At 53.9% G+C, this 17,858-nt stretch overlaps 1 protein-coding gene across 1 annotated transcript in view; it reads left to right on the forward strand.

Annotated features, from left to right (window-relative positions):
* Positions 1-17,858, forward strand: part of CROCC2 (ciliary rootlet coiled-coil, rootletin family member 2) — a 75,220-nt gene that overhangs the window by 29,960 nt on the left and 27,402 nt on the right. The window contains 6 exon segments of the mRNA XM_036857690.1: positions 5,694-5,887; positions 8,978-9,105; positions 9,574-9,743; positions 10,349-10,525; positions 13,171-13,284; positions 16,211-16,354. Coding sequence (XP_036713585.1) covers positions 5,694-5,887; positions 8,978-9,105; positions 9,574-9,743; positions 10,349-10,525; positions 13,171-13,284; positions 16,211-16,354 — 927 coding nt within the window.

A 17,858-nucleotide genomic window follows, 5' to 3' on the forward strand; every position in this document is an offset into this window, starting at 1 on the left:
TGCAAATTCTCAGCTGCCCTCCCAAAACCTACTGAATCTGAAACTCTGTGGGTGGGGCCCAGAAATCTGGATTTTAATCATCCCTCCCAGTGATCCTGATGCACATTAAGGTGTGAGAACCACAGGTTTGTGGTATGAAATAGGAACTGAAGTCCATTATTTTTCATACTAATATCCAGTTGTTCCAGCACCAATTTTTGAAGAGACTTTCCTTTCCTCCTTGAATTATCTTGGCAACTTGTTGAAAATAAATTGATCATACTTGTGCATATATGTGCCCAGATCATATTGTTGATCTGTGCAAACTGATCTATTTGTTCATCCTTTCACCAAAACTGCACTGTCTTCATTACTGTAGCTTTTTAATGTCTTGAAATTAAGTAATGTGAGTATTCCCATCTTATCCTTCTTTTCAAGATTGTTTGGCTGTTCTCAAACCTCTGCATATTCATATACATTTTAGAATTAGATTGTCAATTTCTATACCCAAAAAAGCCTGGTAGAACCTTGATTGGGACTGTATTGAATTTATAGATCAATTTGAGAAGACTGGACATCTTAACTGTATCTAGTTGTCCATCCATGAACATGGTATATCTCTCCATTTTTTTTCTTTACTTAATTCCTCTCAGCTGTGTTTTGTAGTTTTCAGTGTAGAGGTCTTGCACATCTTTGATTAAATTAATTCCTAGTTTTGATATTGTGCCTTGCTGTTTTAATTTCATTTTCCTATGTCCATTACTAGTATATAGAAATACAATCTCATAGATTAACTTTCAATCATGCAACCTTGACAAATTCACTGATAAGCACCAGGGTTTTACACGTACATAATCATGTTATCTGTGAATAACAACAGTTTTACTTCCTTTCTGATCTCAGTGACTTTTATCTCATCTTCTCTTAATTCACTGGCTAAAGACCTACAGAACAAAATTGAAAAGAAGGAGGGAGAGTGGCCATCCTTCTACCAAACTCAACCACGGGGAAAGAATTCAATATTTCACCACAAAGTGTGATGTTATCTATAGGCTTTTCATAGATGCCTCTTATCAGATTGAGGAAGCTCTCTTTTATTCCTAGCATGCTGAGAATTTTTTAAAAATTATGAATGGGTTTTGAATTCTGTTAAATGTGTTCCCTGAATGAATTAAGATAATCATGTCATCGTTCTTATTCTGTTAATACAGCTAATTATATTGGTTTATTTTTTAATGTTAAAACAACCTTGCATACCTGAGATAAACAATTTCATAATGTTTTGTTAAGGATTTTTACATCCATATTCATGAGGAACGTTAGTCTATCATTTTTTTTCTCATAATGTTTTTGTCAGATTTGGAATGCGGGTTATGCTGGCCTCACAAAATAAGTTGGGAAGTGTTCCCTCCTCTTCTATTTCCTGAAAGTGTTTTAAAATTTCTGTTTCTTCCTTAAATGTTGGTAGAATTCACTAGTGAAGTCATTTAAGTCTGGAGTTTTCTTTGTGAGAAAAGTTTTGATTAAAATTTAATTATTTATTAGATATAGGGCTATTAAGATTTCCTACCTGGTCTGTGGCTGTTTCTTCTGCATCCTAATAATTTTGCCTGTTGTGTTTTTATTATCATTCAGTTCAAACTATTTTCTCATTCTCTGGGTGATTTCTTCTTTGACCCATGGATTATTTAGACATATATTACCTAATTTCCAAATATGGGAATTTTCTAAGTATCTAATTGTTATCAACAACTAATATAATTCCAATAAGGTCAGAAAACATACTCCATATTATATGAACAGATTTAAATGTATTGAAGCATGCTTTATGGCCCAGCATATTATCTATTTTGTTGAACATTCCATGTTCATGCAAAAAGAATGTGTATTATGCCATTGTTGAGTGTAGTGCCTATAAATATCAATTAAGTCAAGTTGCTTGATACTGTTGTTTAAGTCTTCTGTGTCCTTGTGGGGTTTATTTTATTTGTTTGTTTTATTTGTTTGATTTTTTTTGTCTACTTGTTCTATTAATGACATTTAAATCTCTACGATTGTGGAATTGTCTATTTCTACCTTTAGTTCTACTTTTGTCTACCTTTTGTCTACTTTTGCTTCATATATTTTGAATTCCTATTTTTAGGAGCATACAAATTAGTATTTTATAGCTTCATGATGAATTGACTTTTTATCTTTATAAAATGTCCCCTCTTATCTTTGGTAACATTTGTTTTCTTGATATCTAATTTTCCTGATATTGATATAGCCACACCAACTTTCTTTGCTTACTGTTTCCATGTTATATCCTTTCCATACATTAACCTTCAATTCATCTGTGTCTGTATATTTAAAGTGTGTCGGGTCTTGCTTCTATATTTACTCTGACAATCTCTACCTTTCAACTGGAGTGTTTACATCATTTACATGTAAGGTAACTGTTGATATGCTTGGTTCAAGTCTACCATCTAGGTGTTTGTTTTCTATTTATCTCTTTTTTTTGTAAATTTTTACATTTTGCCTTTCTGGATTTCTTTTGGGTTAGTTGCATATTTATTTAGTATTCCATTTTATGTTCTCTGTTAATTTTTTTTAGCTATACTTCTTATTATTATTATTTTAGTGATTACTCTAAAGTTATGGTATGCACAGTCTATATTAAATAACATTATACTATTTCACAAACAATGTAAGATCGTGACAACAATATATTCCACTTACCCCTCCCATCCTTAGGGCTTGTTGCCATATATTTTATTTATGCATACATTGTTATAAACTCTATAACACATTATTAATATTTCTGCTTCAAATGGTCACTTCAACCACACACATACACACACACACTTCAGCTATCTAGTGAAATTCTCCATCTTCTCGGATATGTTCTTGAACACATTAATTATAATATTTTTCAGGTCATTGTTTGATAATTCCAACATCTGGACCCCCAAATTGGGTCTATTTCTATTGTCTTTTATCTCTTAGTTTTCAGTCCTTTGGCCTTATCTCCTGGTGCTTAATAAATTTTTATTGAGTGACAGATTTTGAGGTTTTGTAGAGCTAATTTGAGGCTCTGGGTGATATAAACTTCTTCCAAAGGGAATTTGCTTTTCATTTTAGGATATCAGAGTCAGGGCAGATCACCTTTATCCAGTCTTGGATTTAGCTGTTTTGTAACTGGTTTCAGTCTTTTTTGAAGAGTGAGCTACCTCAGGGTGTTGACCTCACGGTATAATACAGCTCTCCTGTGCTCGTAACTAGGGCCCCCACCCTGAACTCTGGGTTTTGTTGTCTCAATTCTGAGATTGCCAAAAGTTCTGCCTGATCTTCCAGATGCTCCGCTGCACTTTCTGTTCAGATTCATAATCCCTTGGCCCTATACTGTGGTGAGTTATAAAAAAGCAGTACCATTCTTTTAAATGTACAGCATCTCAGACTTACCTCCTCTCTGACATCCTAGCCTCCTGTGCTATGGCTGCTCTGATAGCTCTGAACTCCAGATCCTGTCTCTTCAGTCTTATAAGCCTGCTGAAGCCGTAGGACACCTTGCAACCCTTTAGCTAAGGCTTCATCGTCGGCTCCCAAGGCTCTGGCAGAGCCTCTTAGGAGCTGGCAGGTCCCTCAAGGGGAAATCTGTGGTAGAATATTAGGGTCACCTGAACACATTTCTCTCAGTAATTGGACCTCCTTGGGTCTTGACTGCCTTGGTATCTCTAAGTCCTTCACACAGATATGTTGGAGGTGTGCTGTACAGCTTTTCTAGCTGCTGTGGTGGGAAGGTTGGTCTCCAACAACCTACTTCACCATTATCAGAAGCAGAAAGTTGTGTTCTTTACTGATGAAGAATATTTTCACTAGGTATAGAATACTAGAATAGCCATTATTTTCATTCAGCATTTTGATGAATTCATTCCATTGTCCTCTGACTTCTACTGTTGCCCTTTGGAAGTCAAACACCAGTCTTATTGCAGCTCTTTTATAGGTAATGTGTGGTTTTTCTCCTCTGATGTTTAAAGATTTTTTCTTTATCTTTGGTATTCAGAAACTTTTTAAAAATTTTGTTCTGAAATGTTATTAGCATTTTTTAGTTGAAGTATATTTGATTTACAACATTGTGTTAGTTTCTGGTGTACAGCATAGTGATTCAGTTATACATATATATATATTGGGTATATATATATTCTGTAACATTATGGAAAAACCCAAACGAATTTTTTGGCCAACCCAATACATATTCTTTTTCAAAATCTTTTCACAGAAACTTTACTAAGATATATCTAGGTGACATTTTCTTTGTTTTTATCCTTTTGGAGGATTGTGGCTCATTTTAAATTGGTGGCTTGATGTATTTTATTAGATTTGGGAAATTCTTGTCCAATATCTCTTCAAATATTCTCTCTCGTCTCCCTCTGCAACTCTAATTACACATATGTTGGACCTTTTTGCCTTGTCCTATATGTCTATTACACTCTTATCTGTATTTTCCATTCTTTTTTCTCCTCATGATTCAATCTAGTACATTCTTTTGTCTGTCTTCCAGATTATTAGTCTTCTATCCTATCTAACCTGCCATTGAACCCATCTATTAATTTTGGTTATTGTATTTTCAAATTATATTATTTATATTAAGTGTCCAGTTCTATTGTGAAATTCTACATTACACCATCCATCTTCTTGAACATGTTAATCACAACTATTTTAAAGTCTGTGTTTGATAACTCCAACATCTGATAGCCAGGGGGACAGGGAGGCAGTGTGTCTATTTTATGTTCTTGCATGTGATTTTATGCCATATGATTCTGTCTCTGATATGCCCGGTCATGTTGATTAAATGCCAAGTATCATACATAAAAATTATAGAAATAATTTGAGGATCTTGATGATGCTATTCTTCTTCTAAGGAAGATTTACTTTTGATTCTGGCAGGCAGTGAAGGTAGATGATCACCATAATCTATGATTGAGGTGATTCAAACCTGAGCTTCAGTCTTTTGAGGGAGAGTCTATTCTGATTCACCACCACTACTAGGATGAAGCCCTCCTGTGAATACAACTAGAAACCTGGGATGTTTATCAGGACCCTTCGGCTTTGATATCTGTAAACTCGAGTTTTTGTATTCCTAAGGTCACAGTACTGCCAGAAGCTCTCCTTGGCTTCTCAATTCCTCAGCCCAGACTTTTAAATCAGCACATGCTCTGAGGAGAGAAGAGATACTGAGTGGTGGACTCACTCCTCTGTTTCCCTTTCCTCCAAGATCTTGGCTCCTTCAGTCCCAGCTGCCTTGGCAGCTCTCTGAGGCCTTATACAGATTCCTGTGATAGGTTTTGTCTAGATTTTTGTGATGTTCTTGGTGGAGGTGTTAGTCTGCAACAAGCTGTTCCTCTGTCACCTTCTTTGTATTTCTGTGCCATGTCTCCTGACCCCAGAAACTTGTGGCCCAACAGAGGTTACCATTTAGATTGGCAGCTGGGTCCCACCTGGGGGTGCTCAGTTCAATAATTTCTCCATCATGGTGACAGGAGTGAAGGTCCCTCTGCTGTGAAAACACACATGCACCAGAGGTCCAATATGTCTCATAGCCACCCTCCTCTTCCACTCTTTCCTCCATGTTGTTCTGCATGAAACCACTTTTTCTGAAGTCCTTCTTTTCCCTTGAGAGGCCCCTCCTCACACTTCCACTCTCTCTGCTGGACTTTCCCCTCCCCCTCCCCTAGGTCACATGCAAGAAACAGGCCCTGGAGGAGCAGCTAGCCCAGAGCCTGCAAGACCAGGAGACCCACATGGCCGCTCTCCAGAGGGCCCTGCAGGAGAAGGAGGCTTTGTCTGAAGAGCAGGCCCAGCTGCTGGCCAAGCAGGAGGCCCTGGAGAGGCAGGGACAGCTCACAGCTGAGGAGGCAGCTGACCTCAGGTACCTGGGGTCGGCAGGGAGTGTTCATGTGGCCCTGACCTCAGCGAGCCTGTGGTGTGGCAGGGATGGGCAGTCACTCAGCGACTGTAAGGCAGGGCAGGTATGTCTACATGGGAGAGAGGCTGTAAGTGAGGGGCAAACACAGTGCCCGTGGGGTCAGGGAGCACCTAGAAGAGGTAAATGCAGCGAGAGCCTTCCTAGGACAGTTTTCCTGAGAGATGGCTGCACTGGCCCATCTCAGACCAGCAGAAAAAAGGTGTGGAAACGTCCTGCTCATGGATCTGAGAAGTTCAGGGTACACACTGCTTCAGGCAAGGCTGGATCCAGGCGCTCCTGTGGTGCCCTCAACAGCCTGCCTTTCCCCCATCAGCGTGGCTCAACTCTAAGGAGACTTCATTCCTGGGCAAGCTCGGGGTGAGAGCTGGCAGGATGGCCAGCGGCCACGCCCAGCTCCTCCTCCAGCAGACACAGAGCGCCCTTCTCCCCACGAGGCCTGAGAGCCACTGCCCACAGCCGTCTTGAGCCGCTTGACATCCTTGAGGAGATCCTGGGCGTCGCAGGGCTCCGACATGCAGGCTGGGGCCCCATGACTACCCCTGGAGCCAGGGGGGTGGCAGCCCCAGGGAACCACGAGGCTGGGGGTGGGGGTGAACCCTGAAGACCATCGGGGCCACTTCCAGGAGACCTGGAACAGACACTGTAGGCGAGAACAGGGTGCCCTGCCAGCTGTTGCCTGGTGAGCTGAGCTGGCCTGTGACCTCTAAGGACATCCAAAAGCTGGTAGCTTTCTGCACCTTGTGCCCTTCTCAGGAACATCGAAGTATTTTTGTAGAAAGAGTTCCTCCCGAAACTCCAGAACTGGGGGCCATGAGGAAACTTAGAGGCCCAGGTCCTTGAACTTCTTCACAGAAGAGCTCTCCTCCCGAGGAAAGCGTGGGCACAGATTGGAGCAGGAAGCCCGATGAAGTCTCCTCCTGGTGGGCGGCAGCAGAGGGTCCCAAGACCCCACTCCTGGTCCCCTCCCAGGCCCCACCGATGCTCAGAGGACAGGGGAGGGGGCCTCTTTCCTCCCGCCAGCATTTGCCGCCCAGATCATGGGCCCTGCCTCCCCCAGCCTCAGCACTGGGCCCAGGGCCTCTGTGCATGGAGGCCCTGCAGCTCCCAGACGGAGTCCCACACCCACTAAACAGCACTTGGCCGGGACCAGTCTGAGCTCCTGGTGACAGGGCGGCACGGGACATGGCTTGCTTCTCCTGATGACCGAGGAGCCCCGGTTACAAGGTCCTCCGGCCCCCAGTCCCAGGCCCTGACAAGGCTGCAGTGCCGGGGACCTCGTTTAGTTCTCCGGCTCCAGCTCGATGGACTGGGGTCCCACCTGCACCCCACACACCCTCGCTGGTGGTGCCGGGCCCCCTTCCAGGAAGTGAGATGCTCCCGGGCTCTGGTGGAGGGACAGACTGGACACATCCTTAGTGTGTCCAGGACCGGCACAGGCCACTCCCCTCAGAGGGGACCAGGTGGGCACAGAAAACTGGAGAGAGCCGTCCAGACGTGGAGAGTGGGGAACACGTGGGGTGCTTAAGAGGGTGGGGACTGGAGGGGGGACGGGATATCAGAGGAGTGAGGTTCCTGGGCTCTGCAGACACCAGGGCGCCCCGGAAGGTGCTGACAACACCCCGCTCCGACACTGGTGGCAGCGGTGTGCAGGGGCCCCGAGGGAGACTGTGGCGGGGCTGGGACGGGCCGAGCAAGGTCCCCCATGGCCCGTGGCCCTCCCTGACCCACTGAGCCGTTTGGGGCTGTGCGTCGGCTGTCTGTGTCTTCATGTGGGTATCTGTGTTGAGTGTTTGTGGTGTGTCCTCGATGGTTGGTTGGTTGTTTTTTTCACCGTACATCACCCAGCACTGGACAGAGCACACGCTCGTTGGCTGGCTGGTGACTGATGGATTCGCTGTCAGAGATGCAGCCCATGTCATCACCCTCCCCAGAAGCGGGCGCCGCTGTGAGTCACCTTGTTCACCCCAGGCACTTGCCGAAGGGCTGCGTCAGTGCCCAGACGCAGAGGCGGCTTCTTCACGCGGGGGAATCGTGCTGCGCGAGTTCCGCTCTGAAGGCTGCTTCTCAGAGCGACTCTTTAAGAGAATGTCCTCGTTGTCTTAGCAGCTGACGAGATGCCCCGTAGCTTCTGAAACATTCTAGCATTTCATGGCATTGAAGCTGAGTCTGATTGACGCCCTGTGTGAAGCTACAGGGAACATCCCTGCGCTGCGCCATTGGTTCATGTGTATTTCCGAAGAACTGAGCCCTAGAAGTGGGACTGCTGGCCCGAAGATATGCACGCTTTACATTCTGAAATTTCCCAGTCCCCCCTCCACCAGAGAAAGTCATCCTCACACCCTTGCCAACAGTGGATACGATCATTATTTTAAGCTTTTGCTAATGTGATATGTAATTGATAACCATCACAGTTGTGATTTGAACCCCCTTGAGGACTAGTGAGTTTCTTATGTTTATTCACCATTTGTGTTTTCTTTGTGAATAACAGTCATTGTTCTCATTTTTCTGTAGGATCAGACGCTTTCTGTCACTGATTGGTAGGCGCTCTTTGTATAGGACGGATATTAACCCTTTGCATATTTAGTGCAAATATTTTCTGCAAGTCTGTCCCTTGTCTTTTGACTTGGTTTGTGGAAGCTTTTCTGCACAAAAGATTCCGTCTCCCTCTCTTTAAGTGTATTCAGATCTGTTGGCCTCTTTATTTTTGTCTTCTGGCTTTTGTGTCTTGCTTAAGATTATAAAATACCCTTCCGGATTTTTTTCTACTATTTTTACAGTTCTGAGTTGCTTAGTTGTTGTCTATTTGTTTTGTTTTTGCATTTTAGCTTTTTAGTCCACCTGGAACATTTTTTATGCAGGGTGCAATTTGTTCTTAGAGATTTAAGATGAATGAGCTGTCCTCTGTTTGCCTTCTGATTTACCATCCCAGCCTTGACGGGCACCGTCCTAGCACATGGGCTCCACGCTGTCCCTCGTTGGCAGGATCCTCCGCCAGCGTGAGTGACTCGCCTGTTGTTTGATGACTCTCTGCAGGGCCGAGAGGGACTCCCTGGAGAGCAGCCTCTTTGAGGCCCAACAGCTGGCGTCACAGCTGCAGTCACAGCAGGAGCAGCTGGAGGGAGAGGCCCGGAGTGCGAGGCTGGCCCGGCAGGCCCTGCGAGGTGCTCCACAGACGGGGTCGCTCTGCTGCTCTCCCCAGATCAGCCCCAGAAGGACCCCTGAGATGAGCCCGTCCCCTGATGCACTGCTCCCACTCCCTGGCCCCCAAAGGGGCCCAAACACAGCCTAGAGCGCGTGTGTCTGAACGGGCTGTGCCACTGCTCTCTGTGACGGGCACTGCTGCCGGCGCTGGCCCGAGGCTCAGAATGGGCTGTGGCCACAGGGTCAGCGTGGCAGCCCCCGCCCCCCCCACCTCCCCCCAGCATGCGGGCTGCCCAGCGCGGGCTGGGATCAGGACACGCGCCTGCAGTGGTGCCCGGGGGGCTCTGTCCCGCTGGCTTGGGCAGCTTCCTCAGAGCCGGGGGCTGTCACTCCACAGGGCCTCACAGGGCCGCAGGGTGTTCCGGGGGATGAGGTGGGGGTGAGGGAGGGCCCCGTGGCGGGTGTCGGATGCGCCTGTCCCTTCACAGTGCAAATGGAGCAGCTGAAGAGCACCTGGGAGGTCCAGGAGACGAAGCTGCAGGGGGACGTGGGGCGGCTCCTGCAGCAGGTGGTACAGCAGAAGCAGGACACGCAGCTGGCCCTGGAGAGCCAGGCGCTGGCCCACCTCGAGGACCTAGCCCGGCTCCAGAGGGAGAAGGTCTGCCTCCCTGGGACCAGCCCCCAGCTGCCCGGTCGCTTCCCGGGAGTCTACCGTGTCCCCAGGGACGGCAGGCACTTGGGCAGGGGCCCAGGACACCAGCCGGGCGGCAGGGGTGCCCAGGCCACGCGGAGGCTGGTCAGGAGGACCCTTGACAGTGCGCGTGGGCGGCCGGGGCCCCGTCCCTCACGGAAGAGGCGCCCACGGGCGTCGGCTGACCTGGCCGCAGTCTGAGGGCCCATAGCCGGAGGGAGCTCTGTCCCCCTCTGAGACGTCCCACTGGTCACAGGTCCAGAAGGCCTCGAGTGACACGTCCGTACACACTTTGCGTGTCAGGGTGCCTGGTGCTCTGTGGAGGCTCAGGAAAGGTTTCTGAGCTGTGACTCGAGTCGGGGGTGGTGGCCACTGGGGCCCAGAGCGCCCTCTGCCGCGCTTGTCTCTGTGTGTGAGGTGGCGGCGTGAGGCTGGCTGGACTGACTGGTCCCTGGGCACCCGTCCTGCCCTGACGTCCCATGAACCCAGTCTCACTCAGGAACACAGGCGCCTGCTGGTCTTACGGTCCTGACCTGTGCGTCTTCACAGCCTGTCCCTTTTCCTCCGCCCAGGAGACCCTGAGTCTGTCTCTGACAGAGGAGAAGGAAGTGGCAGCACGCAGGCTGGAACAGGAGAAGGAGCTGGTGGCAAAAAGTGCAGCCAAGAGCGAGGCTCTGAAGGAGGAAATTCAGAGCCTGAAGCAAGAGCGGGATGAGAGTCTCCTTCAGCTGGAACATGAGATGCAGCAGGTGATGGGCAGACCACGAGGCAGTGGGGCGTCCTCATGGGTGCTCACCGTGCCTTCTCCCACCCAGCAAGAGGGCTGTGTGGGGCAACCTTTCCACATCACCGTTGTTGCAGCTTTGACCTTCCACAGCAGTCCTGGTGGACAGACATTCCCCCACCTACCATCCACCCATCCACCCATCCATCCATCCACCCATCTACCCATCCACCCATCCACCCATCCATCCATCCACCCATCTACCCATCCATCCATCCACCCGTCCACCCATCCATCCATCCATCCATCCATCCACCAGTCCAACCATTTGTCCATCCACCCATCCACCCATCCACCTGTCCATCCACCCATCCATCCATCCATCCAACCATGCACCCATCCAGCCATCTGTCCATCTATACATCCATCCATCTATCCATCCAACCATCTGTCCATCCATCCACATAACCATTCATCCATCCACCTGTCCATCCATCCACCCATCCACCCATCTATCCATCAATCCACTCATCCATCTACCCATCCAACCATTCATCCATCTGCCCATTAATCTACCTGCCCATTTATACATCCATGCAGTTCACTGTCCCTCCACTCCCTTGTCCATCATCCATCCGTTCACTTGAATATCCATCCTTTATTCACACACCCAGCTGTCTACCCACATACATGGCCATCTATTAACATACCCAGTTGTTCATTCACACACCTGACCATAAATCTATCCCTCAACTTGCTTAAACATCCATCCAACTATCCATCCACTCACCTGACCATCCATCTATTCAACCACTCACTCAACCAGTCACCCATCCATTCACTTAAAGATCCTTCCCTCTGTCCACACACTCAGCTGCCCATCCCTATCCACTGATTATCCATGTGTCTGATTATCCCTCCACCCACCCGACCAGCCTCCCATCCCGCAGGCTGTTGGAATTCAGACACTGGGCAGGTAAAAGCTACCCTCCGAGTCCAGGCTGTTCCAGCATTCCGTGCCACCCTGAAGCATGCACTGTTGAGTGAATGGAACAGACAAGTAAACACATTCATGTGGGTTGTCACACTGTGACAGGACTCTCAGATGCTGGTACAAACTACAGATTGCAGGAGAAGAGTTACAGTGGCAGGAATAACCAAGGTTTATTGTCAGACTCTGCATTTCTAGTTTGATTCTCACAATGCTGTGAGGTGCACGCTCTTATCGGCCCCCTTTGACTGGTGGGAAACAGAGATTCACAGACGTTGAATAACTTGCCCAGAGTGGCACGGTACACCTGCTGGGCAGTGGGGACCGTGTCCTTGGCCACTCCGCTCTCCTGCTTCCTGAGAGTGAGGACGGCGTGTCGAGGGTGGGGTTTGAAGGAGATCAGGAGGCTGTGGTAGAGGGAGGGCATCACACGAATGTCCGGAGAGGGCAGAGCCCCGGTTTCAACTGTGCACTAGGGTGACTCACAGAACTCCAGGAAGCGCTACACTTGCAATTAGTTTTATTGTAAAGGACACAGGTCAGGGCGAGCCCAGTGGAGAGACACAGGGACGGGCTCTCTCTCCGCAGTCAGGGCAGGTCACCCACTGGCACATTAGGGTGTTTACCGGCCGGTAAGCTCCAGGGTTTTATTGGGTGGTGTGGGTGTGATGGACTCAACTCAGGGTCCGCCCCTCCCAGAGGTTGGGTGGTCAGGTTGATCTCAGCGCCTCACTGCCCCAGGGTTCTGACCACCTTGTTAGCACAAGCTCAGGTGTGGTCCCAGGGTCCCTCACTTGTGAAGTTCCGGGGGTTTAGAGGCTCCCCCAGCACCCAGGGCAAAAAGCAGACACACTCTTTGTTACAGACCTTCTCCCAGAGATCGCCGTGCACAGGCCAGCAGGTGGGAATACACACTCCTACGCCCGCCTCTGTAGCACAAGGATGACGAGGACACACAATGTTCTGGGCCTTTCTCTTCTCAGGATCAACAGATCTGGGGTCTTTCCACACTGTTCAGAGCGCGATGGTTCTTTTTCACAGCTGCATGACGCCCTCACGTGTGCAGGACCCCCCTTTGTTCTGTTGGCCTCCCTTCAGTGGGAGTCTTGCTGCCATTATAAATAACATTATAAATACTCATCGGAGACCCCGAGCGTAGGTCATGCACGTCTCCAGGCTGCCCTCCCCAGCGGGCCTGGCATGGAGAGGATGTGCATTTGTGACTGACAGGCATTGCCAAATCTCTGCCACCTCACAGCCTGATGACAGAGCAGGGGTCCCTCCCACCTCGGGGCTGGTGGGTGAAACGCAGCATCTCTGGGGGCTCACGCGCACCCCCTCACCCTCAGCGACACGGAGCACGTGGGGAGGTTAAGGACCATGAGCGGTTCCTGCTCTGTGCCTGGAGGCGGTGGGGGGCTCCAGGGAGGAGGGGGCCCGTGAAGCCCCCTGGCCTGGGGCGCTGGGAAAGAGCAGGTATTGGGCAGATGCAGGGGGGGTAGGGGAGCTGCCTGAGCGCAGGCTGGGAGGCTGGACCCACCCCCTCAGGATGCAGCTGCCTCTGAGGGGCTCCTCCTCCCAGAGCCTGCGTCCTGGCAGGGCCGTGGCACCCAGAGCTCTGCTGAGCCTCTCCTCAGAGCCCCCCAGCCCTCTCACGAGCACCCCACCCCGTCGCCCAGGCCCTGGCTCTGAGGGAAGCGGAGACCAGCCAGCTGAGGGAGGAACTGTCCCGGGCCGCGTGGGAGCTGGAGCTGGTGCAGCAGGAGGCCCAGGGCCGGCAGGAGCGAGCCGAGGTGAGCCCGCACCCCAGCCAGAACGGGACACCTGGCCCGGCCGCCTGCACAGCCCAGCGGGGGCGGCAGACCCCCAGAGGCGCCCCCTCCCTGCCTGGTCCCAGGGATGCATCCCCTCCACCCAACCCACCCGAGCCTCCGTTTCCCCCAGGGATCTCCAGATGCCCTGCTGGGAGGGGACAGTGTCTCCGCGGGAAGCAAAGGCGATGGGGTGGGACAGGGGTGGGGGGCAGCAGGCCAGTCACCTTCGTGCCGCTGGGCAGAAGCCAGAGAGGGGAGGGCCTGGCGCCAGCAACAGAGGGGGCAGACCCAGGCTTGTGCCCGCCAGCCCCCCAGCCCCCGGCCTTCCCTGTCTGACCTCAGCTGCCTGTGGCACAGCATAGCTGTAGGAGGCTCCGAGGGCCTCTTGGGGCTGACTCTCTGGAGAGGCCCCTCCCAAAGGAGAAACCCAGCCAGGTAGGCCGGCATTGTAACTGAGGCAAACGCTCACCGGAAAGGACCCCGTAGAGAATCCCCAGCAGAGCCGGAGGGAGGCATCCGCCGAGGGGCCAGAGGGACCCCAGCAGGTAGCAGCCCACCCTGGGCCAGTGGACAGAGGCCCACACGTGCATGGAGGCCACTGTGGGCAGCCAGCTGGGGTCACCCGGGGCCCCTGACTCCTCTTCAGGAGCCCACGTCTGGGGGGGACAGGGCAGGCAACAGCAACTAAGACTCTGGGGAGTAGGGGTGGCAACCCTGGGGTCCTGTGCCCCACCCCACGGGCGGGGCTGGGCACCGCTGCGGTCGCCGGCAGGGTAGCCTCGGCCTGTTTACGGAGTGGTGCCAGGCCCCGGGTGGGTGATGCGGAGGCCAGGGCCCTGCTGCTCACGGGAGGAGGGGGCCGGGGGGCCGGCTCACGGTGAGGTCGGGGGACACAGCCCCCCTGCGGGTAGTGGGGGTGGTCGAGGGCAAGGCCGGACCCTGCTGCACACTCCCAGGGCTCCAGCCGCACCCAGTCGGCTCAGCTGGGCCAGCGCCACGTCTCCTCTGCTCCCTGCCTTTGTCCTTCCAGCCTGCCCACCTTCATTTCTCACCCCGGTCCCTGGTGTGTCCCTAGCCCCAAGGGTGCGGGGTTGGATGCTCCCCTGGTGCTGCATTAATGACCCAGTGAGTCCGTGAACAAGTGAGTGGGTGGAACGCAGGCTGCAGGGCTGGGTGGCGACCCTCTGACCCCACAAGCGGGGCCGTGCTCAGTGACCGCAGGACAGGCCTCCTGGACGAGGGCAGGACGCCCAGATGGCAGGGCCTGGGGAGGCCAGGCAGTTTGTTCCGACCTACCGGACAGTGGGGGGAGGGGCGCTGGGCAGGGGAAAGAGTGTTGCAATTAGGAGTTGGCTGCCAGGGTGTTTCCTCACCCCGTCCCGATGCAGCGACCCGGAACCCCAGGTCACTAGCTGAGAAGTCCTGGGCAGCTCCTGGCACCCGGGAAAGTGTTGCCTAAGAGCCACGCTCCCTGGAGCCCCCGCCCTGCTCTGTCCTACCCCCGAGTCCAGATGGCCCCTCCATGGGCACAGCCGCGAGTGGTGTGGGAGCCCCATGGGACTGGGGCCTCCTTCCCCCTAGCTGCTCCCTCGGTCCACCCTGTGGTCAGGGGGCCAGGAAAGACCCCAAGACCCGGGAGCGGAGGCGCCGGCTCGCAGAGGGGCCTCTCTGGGAGTTTTCCCTCGAGCTGGCTCTGAGTCTCCCCCTGGATGGGTGGCGGGGGGGGGGGGCCTGCCCGCCAGCTGGGCTCTTCCGGGAGCTCATTAAGGGCTCTTTTGCCACCACGGCTTGGAAAATGGAAATTAAAACCCACTGAGAGGGGAGGGTGAGGAGAAATGCCAGCCAAGGAACACCAGTTGTGGGGTGACCTACGAGCAAGCCCCCCGTAGGTGGAGGGGCTCCCGGCTTTGCCCTGTGGTTCATGACCCCGAAGAGGCAGCCCTTCCACTCCCACCCCACCCTGGCCACACCACGCACTCACTGCAGCCTCGCTAGGGCTGTCCTGGGGGCACAGCCAGACGTGGCCGTCCAAGGTGACACTTCTCAGTGGAGACGGACAGCAGGGGCCAGGAACAGAGGCGGCACCAGCGAGGTTCCATCCCCGAGAGCAGGAGGCTTGGCCTGATAGAGCCCCAGCCTGCCAGAGCCCTCAGGCAGTGGCCTGCAAACCGGGGGGGGGGTCTCCCAGAGACCCAGTGGGGCGCAGCAGGGCACCAGGCCTCCCCGGAGCACAAAGCCAGCTCTGTCCCTCGCCCCGCGGAGGAAACTGCCCCTGGGGGCCCAGACCACCCCGGGGCCGGGTGGCGGGGGTGTGTCCTGGCCAGGAGGCTGGGCTGGGCCTCGGGCTCAGGGTAAGCAGGTGGTGTCTTCGTTCATGGGCAGGAGGGGTTCGAGCACCGCCACGGCCAAGCCTGTGGCCCAGAGGACCCGCTGCTCCAGGTGCCCCTCGGTTAGCTCTAGAGGAGTGTCTGGGGCGCTGTGGCCACAGGAAAGCAGATTCAGGCCAAGCTGAGTCCCGCCCGAATGGACATCCAAGTTCGGAGCGTGGCCGCGTGGCCGAATAGGGACGACCTACGCCCAAGGGGTGCAGGCAGAGCCCCCGCCCCCTCCCGGGCGAGTCACGGGCACTCACACACTTAGAGCCTGGGGGTGTCCCCCGACCCACCCGCCTGCTTGAAAGTTCGGGGGGCAGAGTCAGCCCTTCCCATGGGAAGCTCCCCCCACCCCGGGACCTCTGCCCCGCCCCCCTCACCGCTGGGACCCTCAGGAACCGGCATTCGAGGCATTGGCCATGGTCATCCAGAGCCCCAGGCCCACCTCATGCGGCCCGAGCGGGCTGCCCGTGGGGGCCTGAGCCTACCGCCAGGCGCGCTTGACGCTGCGGCCGGCTTGCTGCTCCCCCCAGGCCGCCATCAGCGCCGCGACCGCAGACCTGAAGGCCCTGCAGGCCCAGTTTGGGGACGCCATCTCGGCCCGTCAGAGGGAGGCCAGGGCTCTGGGCGAGAGGCTCCGGGAGATGGCAGCCGAGCGGAGCAGCGCCAGGCGAGAGGTGAGGCAGGGCGGGAAGGGGGGCTCCCGCGAGGCAGGTGTGACCTGAGGGGTAGGAGGGGACCCGCGTGCAGGACCCACCTTCCAACAGGCCGTGGGGGGACCCCGGGCGAGACGGTGCTGAGCGGGTGCAGCCCGCACGCAGCGTGAGGCCTGGACGCCGCCGGACCAGGCCCTGGGGGGCGAGGCCGCCCTGGGCGGGGGGGGACACGCAGAGTGAGTGGGGTGTCCAGGGGCAGCCGCGCGCGGGCCCCGCCGGGGCCCAGAGGCCGGTGCAGGGCCCCCGGAGCCTCGTGAGGTGTCCCGGGGTGGGGGCCGGCATGGGCCCGGGCCGGCGGAGCTCGGCAGGCAGGCCGGGGAGGTGTTTCTGAAGGGGATTTGACGGGCCTTGGGGACGCCGGGAGGGGGAGGGCAGGCGGGCACAGGGATTGGGGCTGGGGGAGGGGCCCCGGGGCCCGGCGACCTCATGCACTCCCCGGGCTGGGCGCCAAGGCTGGCAGGCGGGCGGGGGGGCGGCCAGCAGTGAGGAGAGGGGCTGCGCCCTCCCCCGGCACCCCGAGCCGGGCCAGGAGAGGACGAGAGCGTGATTGAACATGACAGCCTGTTTACTTTGGCCCCCAAAGAGAAAGGTCTCCTTTCAACAGATTTCGAAGTCAGGCCCGGTCAGCGACCACACGGGGAAGCAGAATGAGATTTTAAAACTGGGGGCGGCAGGGGGAGGAGCAGGGGAGACCGGGGGCACGTTTGTGCTGGTGGGTGAAGGGAGAAAGCAAGGCCTCGTGGGAAGTTCAGGTTCCCCGATCGGCCGCCCCCAGAAAGGAGAGGGGCCCCAGAATGGGGATGGGGTGATGGGGAGGCTGAGGCGGGTGAGGGGGGCAAGGGGAACAATGGCAGAGAGAGGGAGCCCAGAGGACCCTCCCAGGCGCCAGGCTGGCCCAGAGTTGCCATGGAAACCATAACATTTTCACAGCCTTTAAACTGGAGGAACGTCCAGGCCTCTCACAGCCGTGCCTGAGGTCCACACGCGCGTGCGTGTGTGTGTGTGTGCGTGTATCACACGCAACACATACACCTCCTGTGCACATGGAGACCACACCCCCATGCACACATGTGCACACACAGTGACAGTGCACACACATGCACTCACGCGTGGACACAGCACTCACACATGCAAACACGTATGGACACCACATCTGTGCAACAAGCAGCACACGCGGCTCCGAGAGTACACACATGTATGAGCATCACACGTGTGTGTGAACGGACACGTGGGCACGCATGTCTGCACATAGGTGTGTGCAGATGCACACACCACACACTCACGCATGCTGGGTGCATACACACGTGTGTGCTTGCACATGCATGCACACACGTGAACACGCACACACAGGCCAGCGCCCCTCAGCAGCCCCTCCCCTGCTTTCCCTCCTCCGTGCAGAGCCCTCGGGTCACCTCTCTGCAGGAGATTTCAGAAGAGGCTGTTTATACAATTTCTAGTAAAGAAA

Source organism: Balaenoptera musculus, chromosome 7 (genome assembly GCF_009873245.2).
Source record: "Balaenoptera musculus isolate JJ_BM4_2016_0621 chromosome 7, mBalMus1.pri.v3, whole genome shotgun sequence".
In the NCBI taxonomy this organism is placed as follows: domain Eukaryota; kingdom Metazoa; phylum Chordata; class Mammalia; order Artiodactyla; family Balaenopteridae; genus Balaenoptera; species Balaenoptera musculus.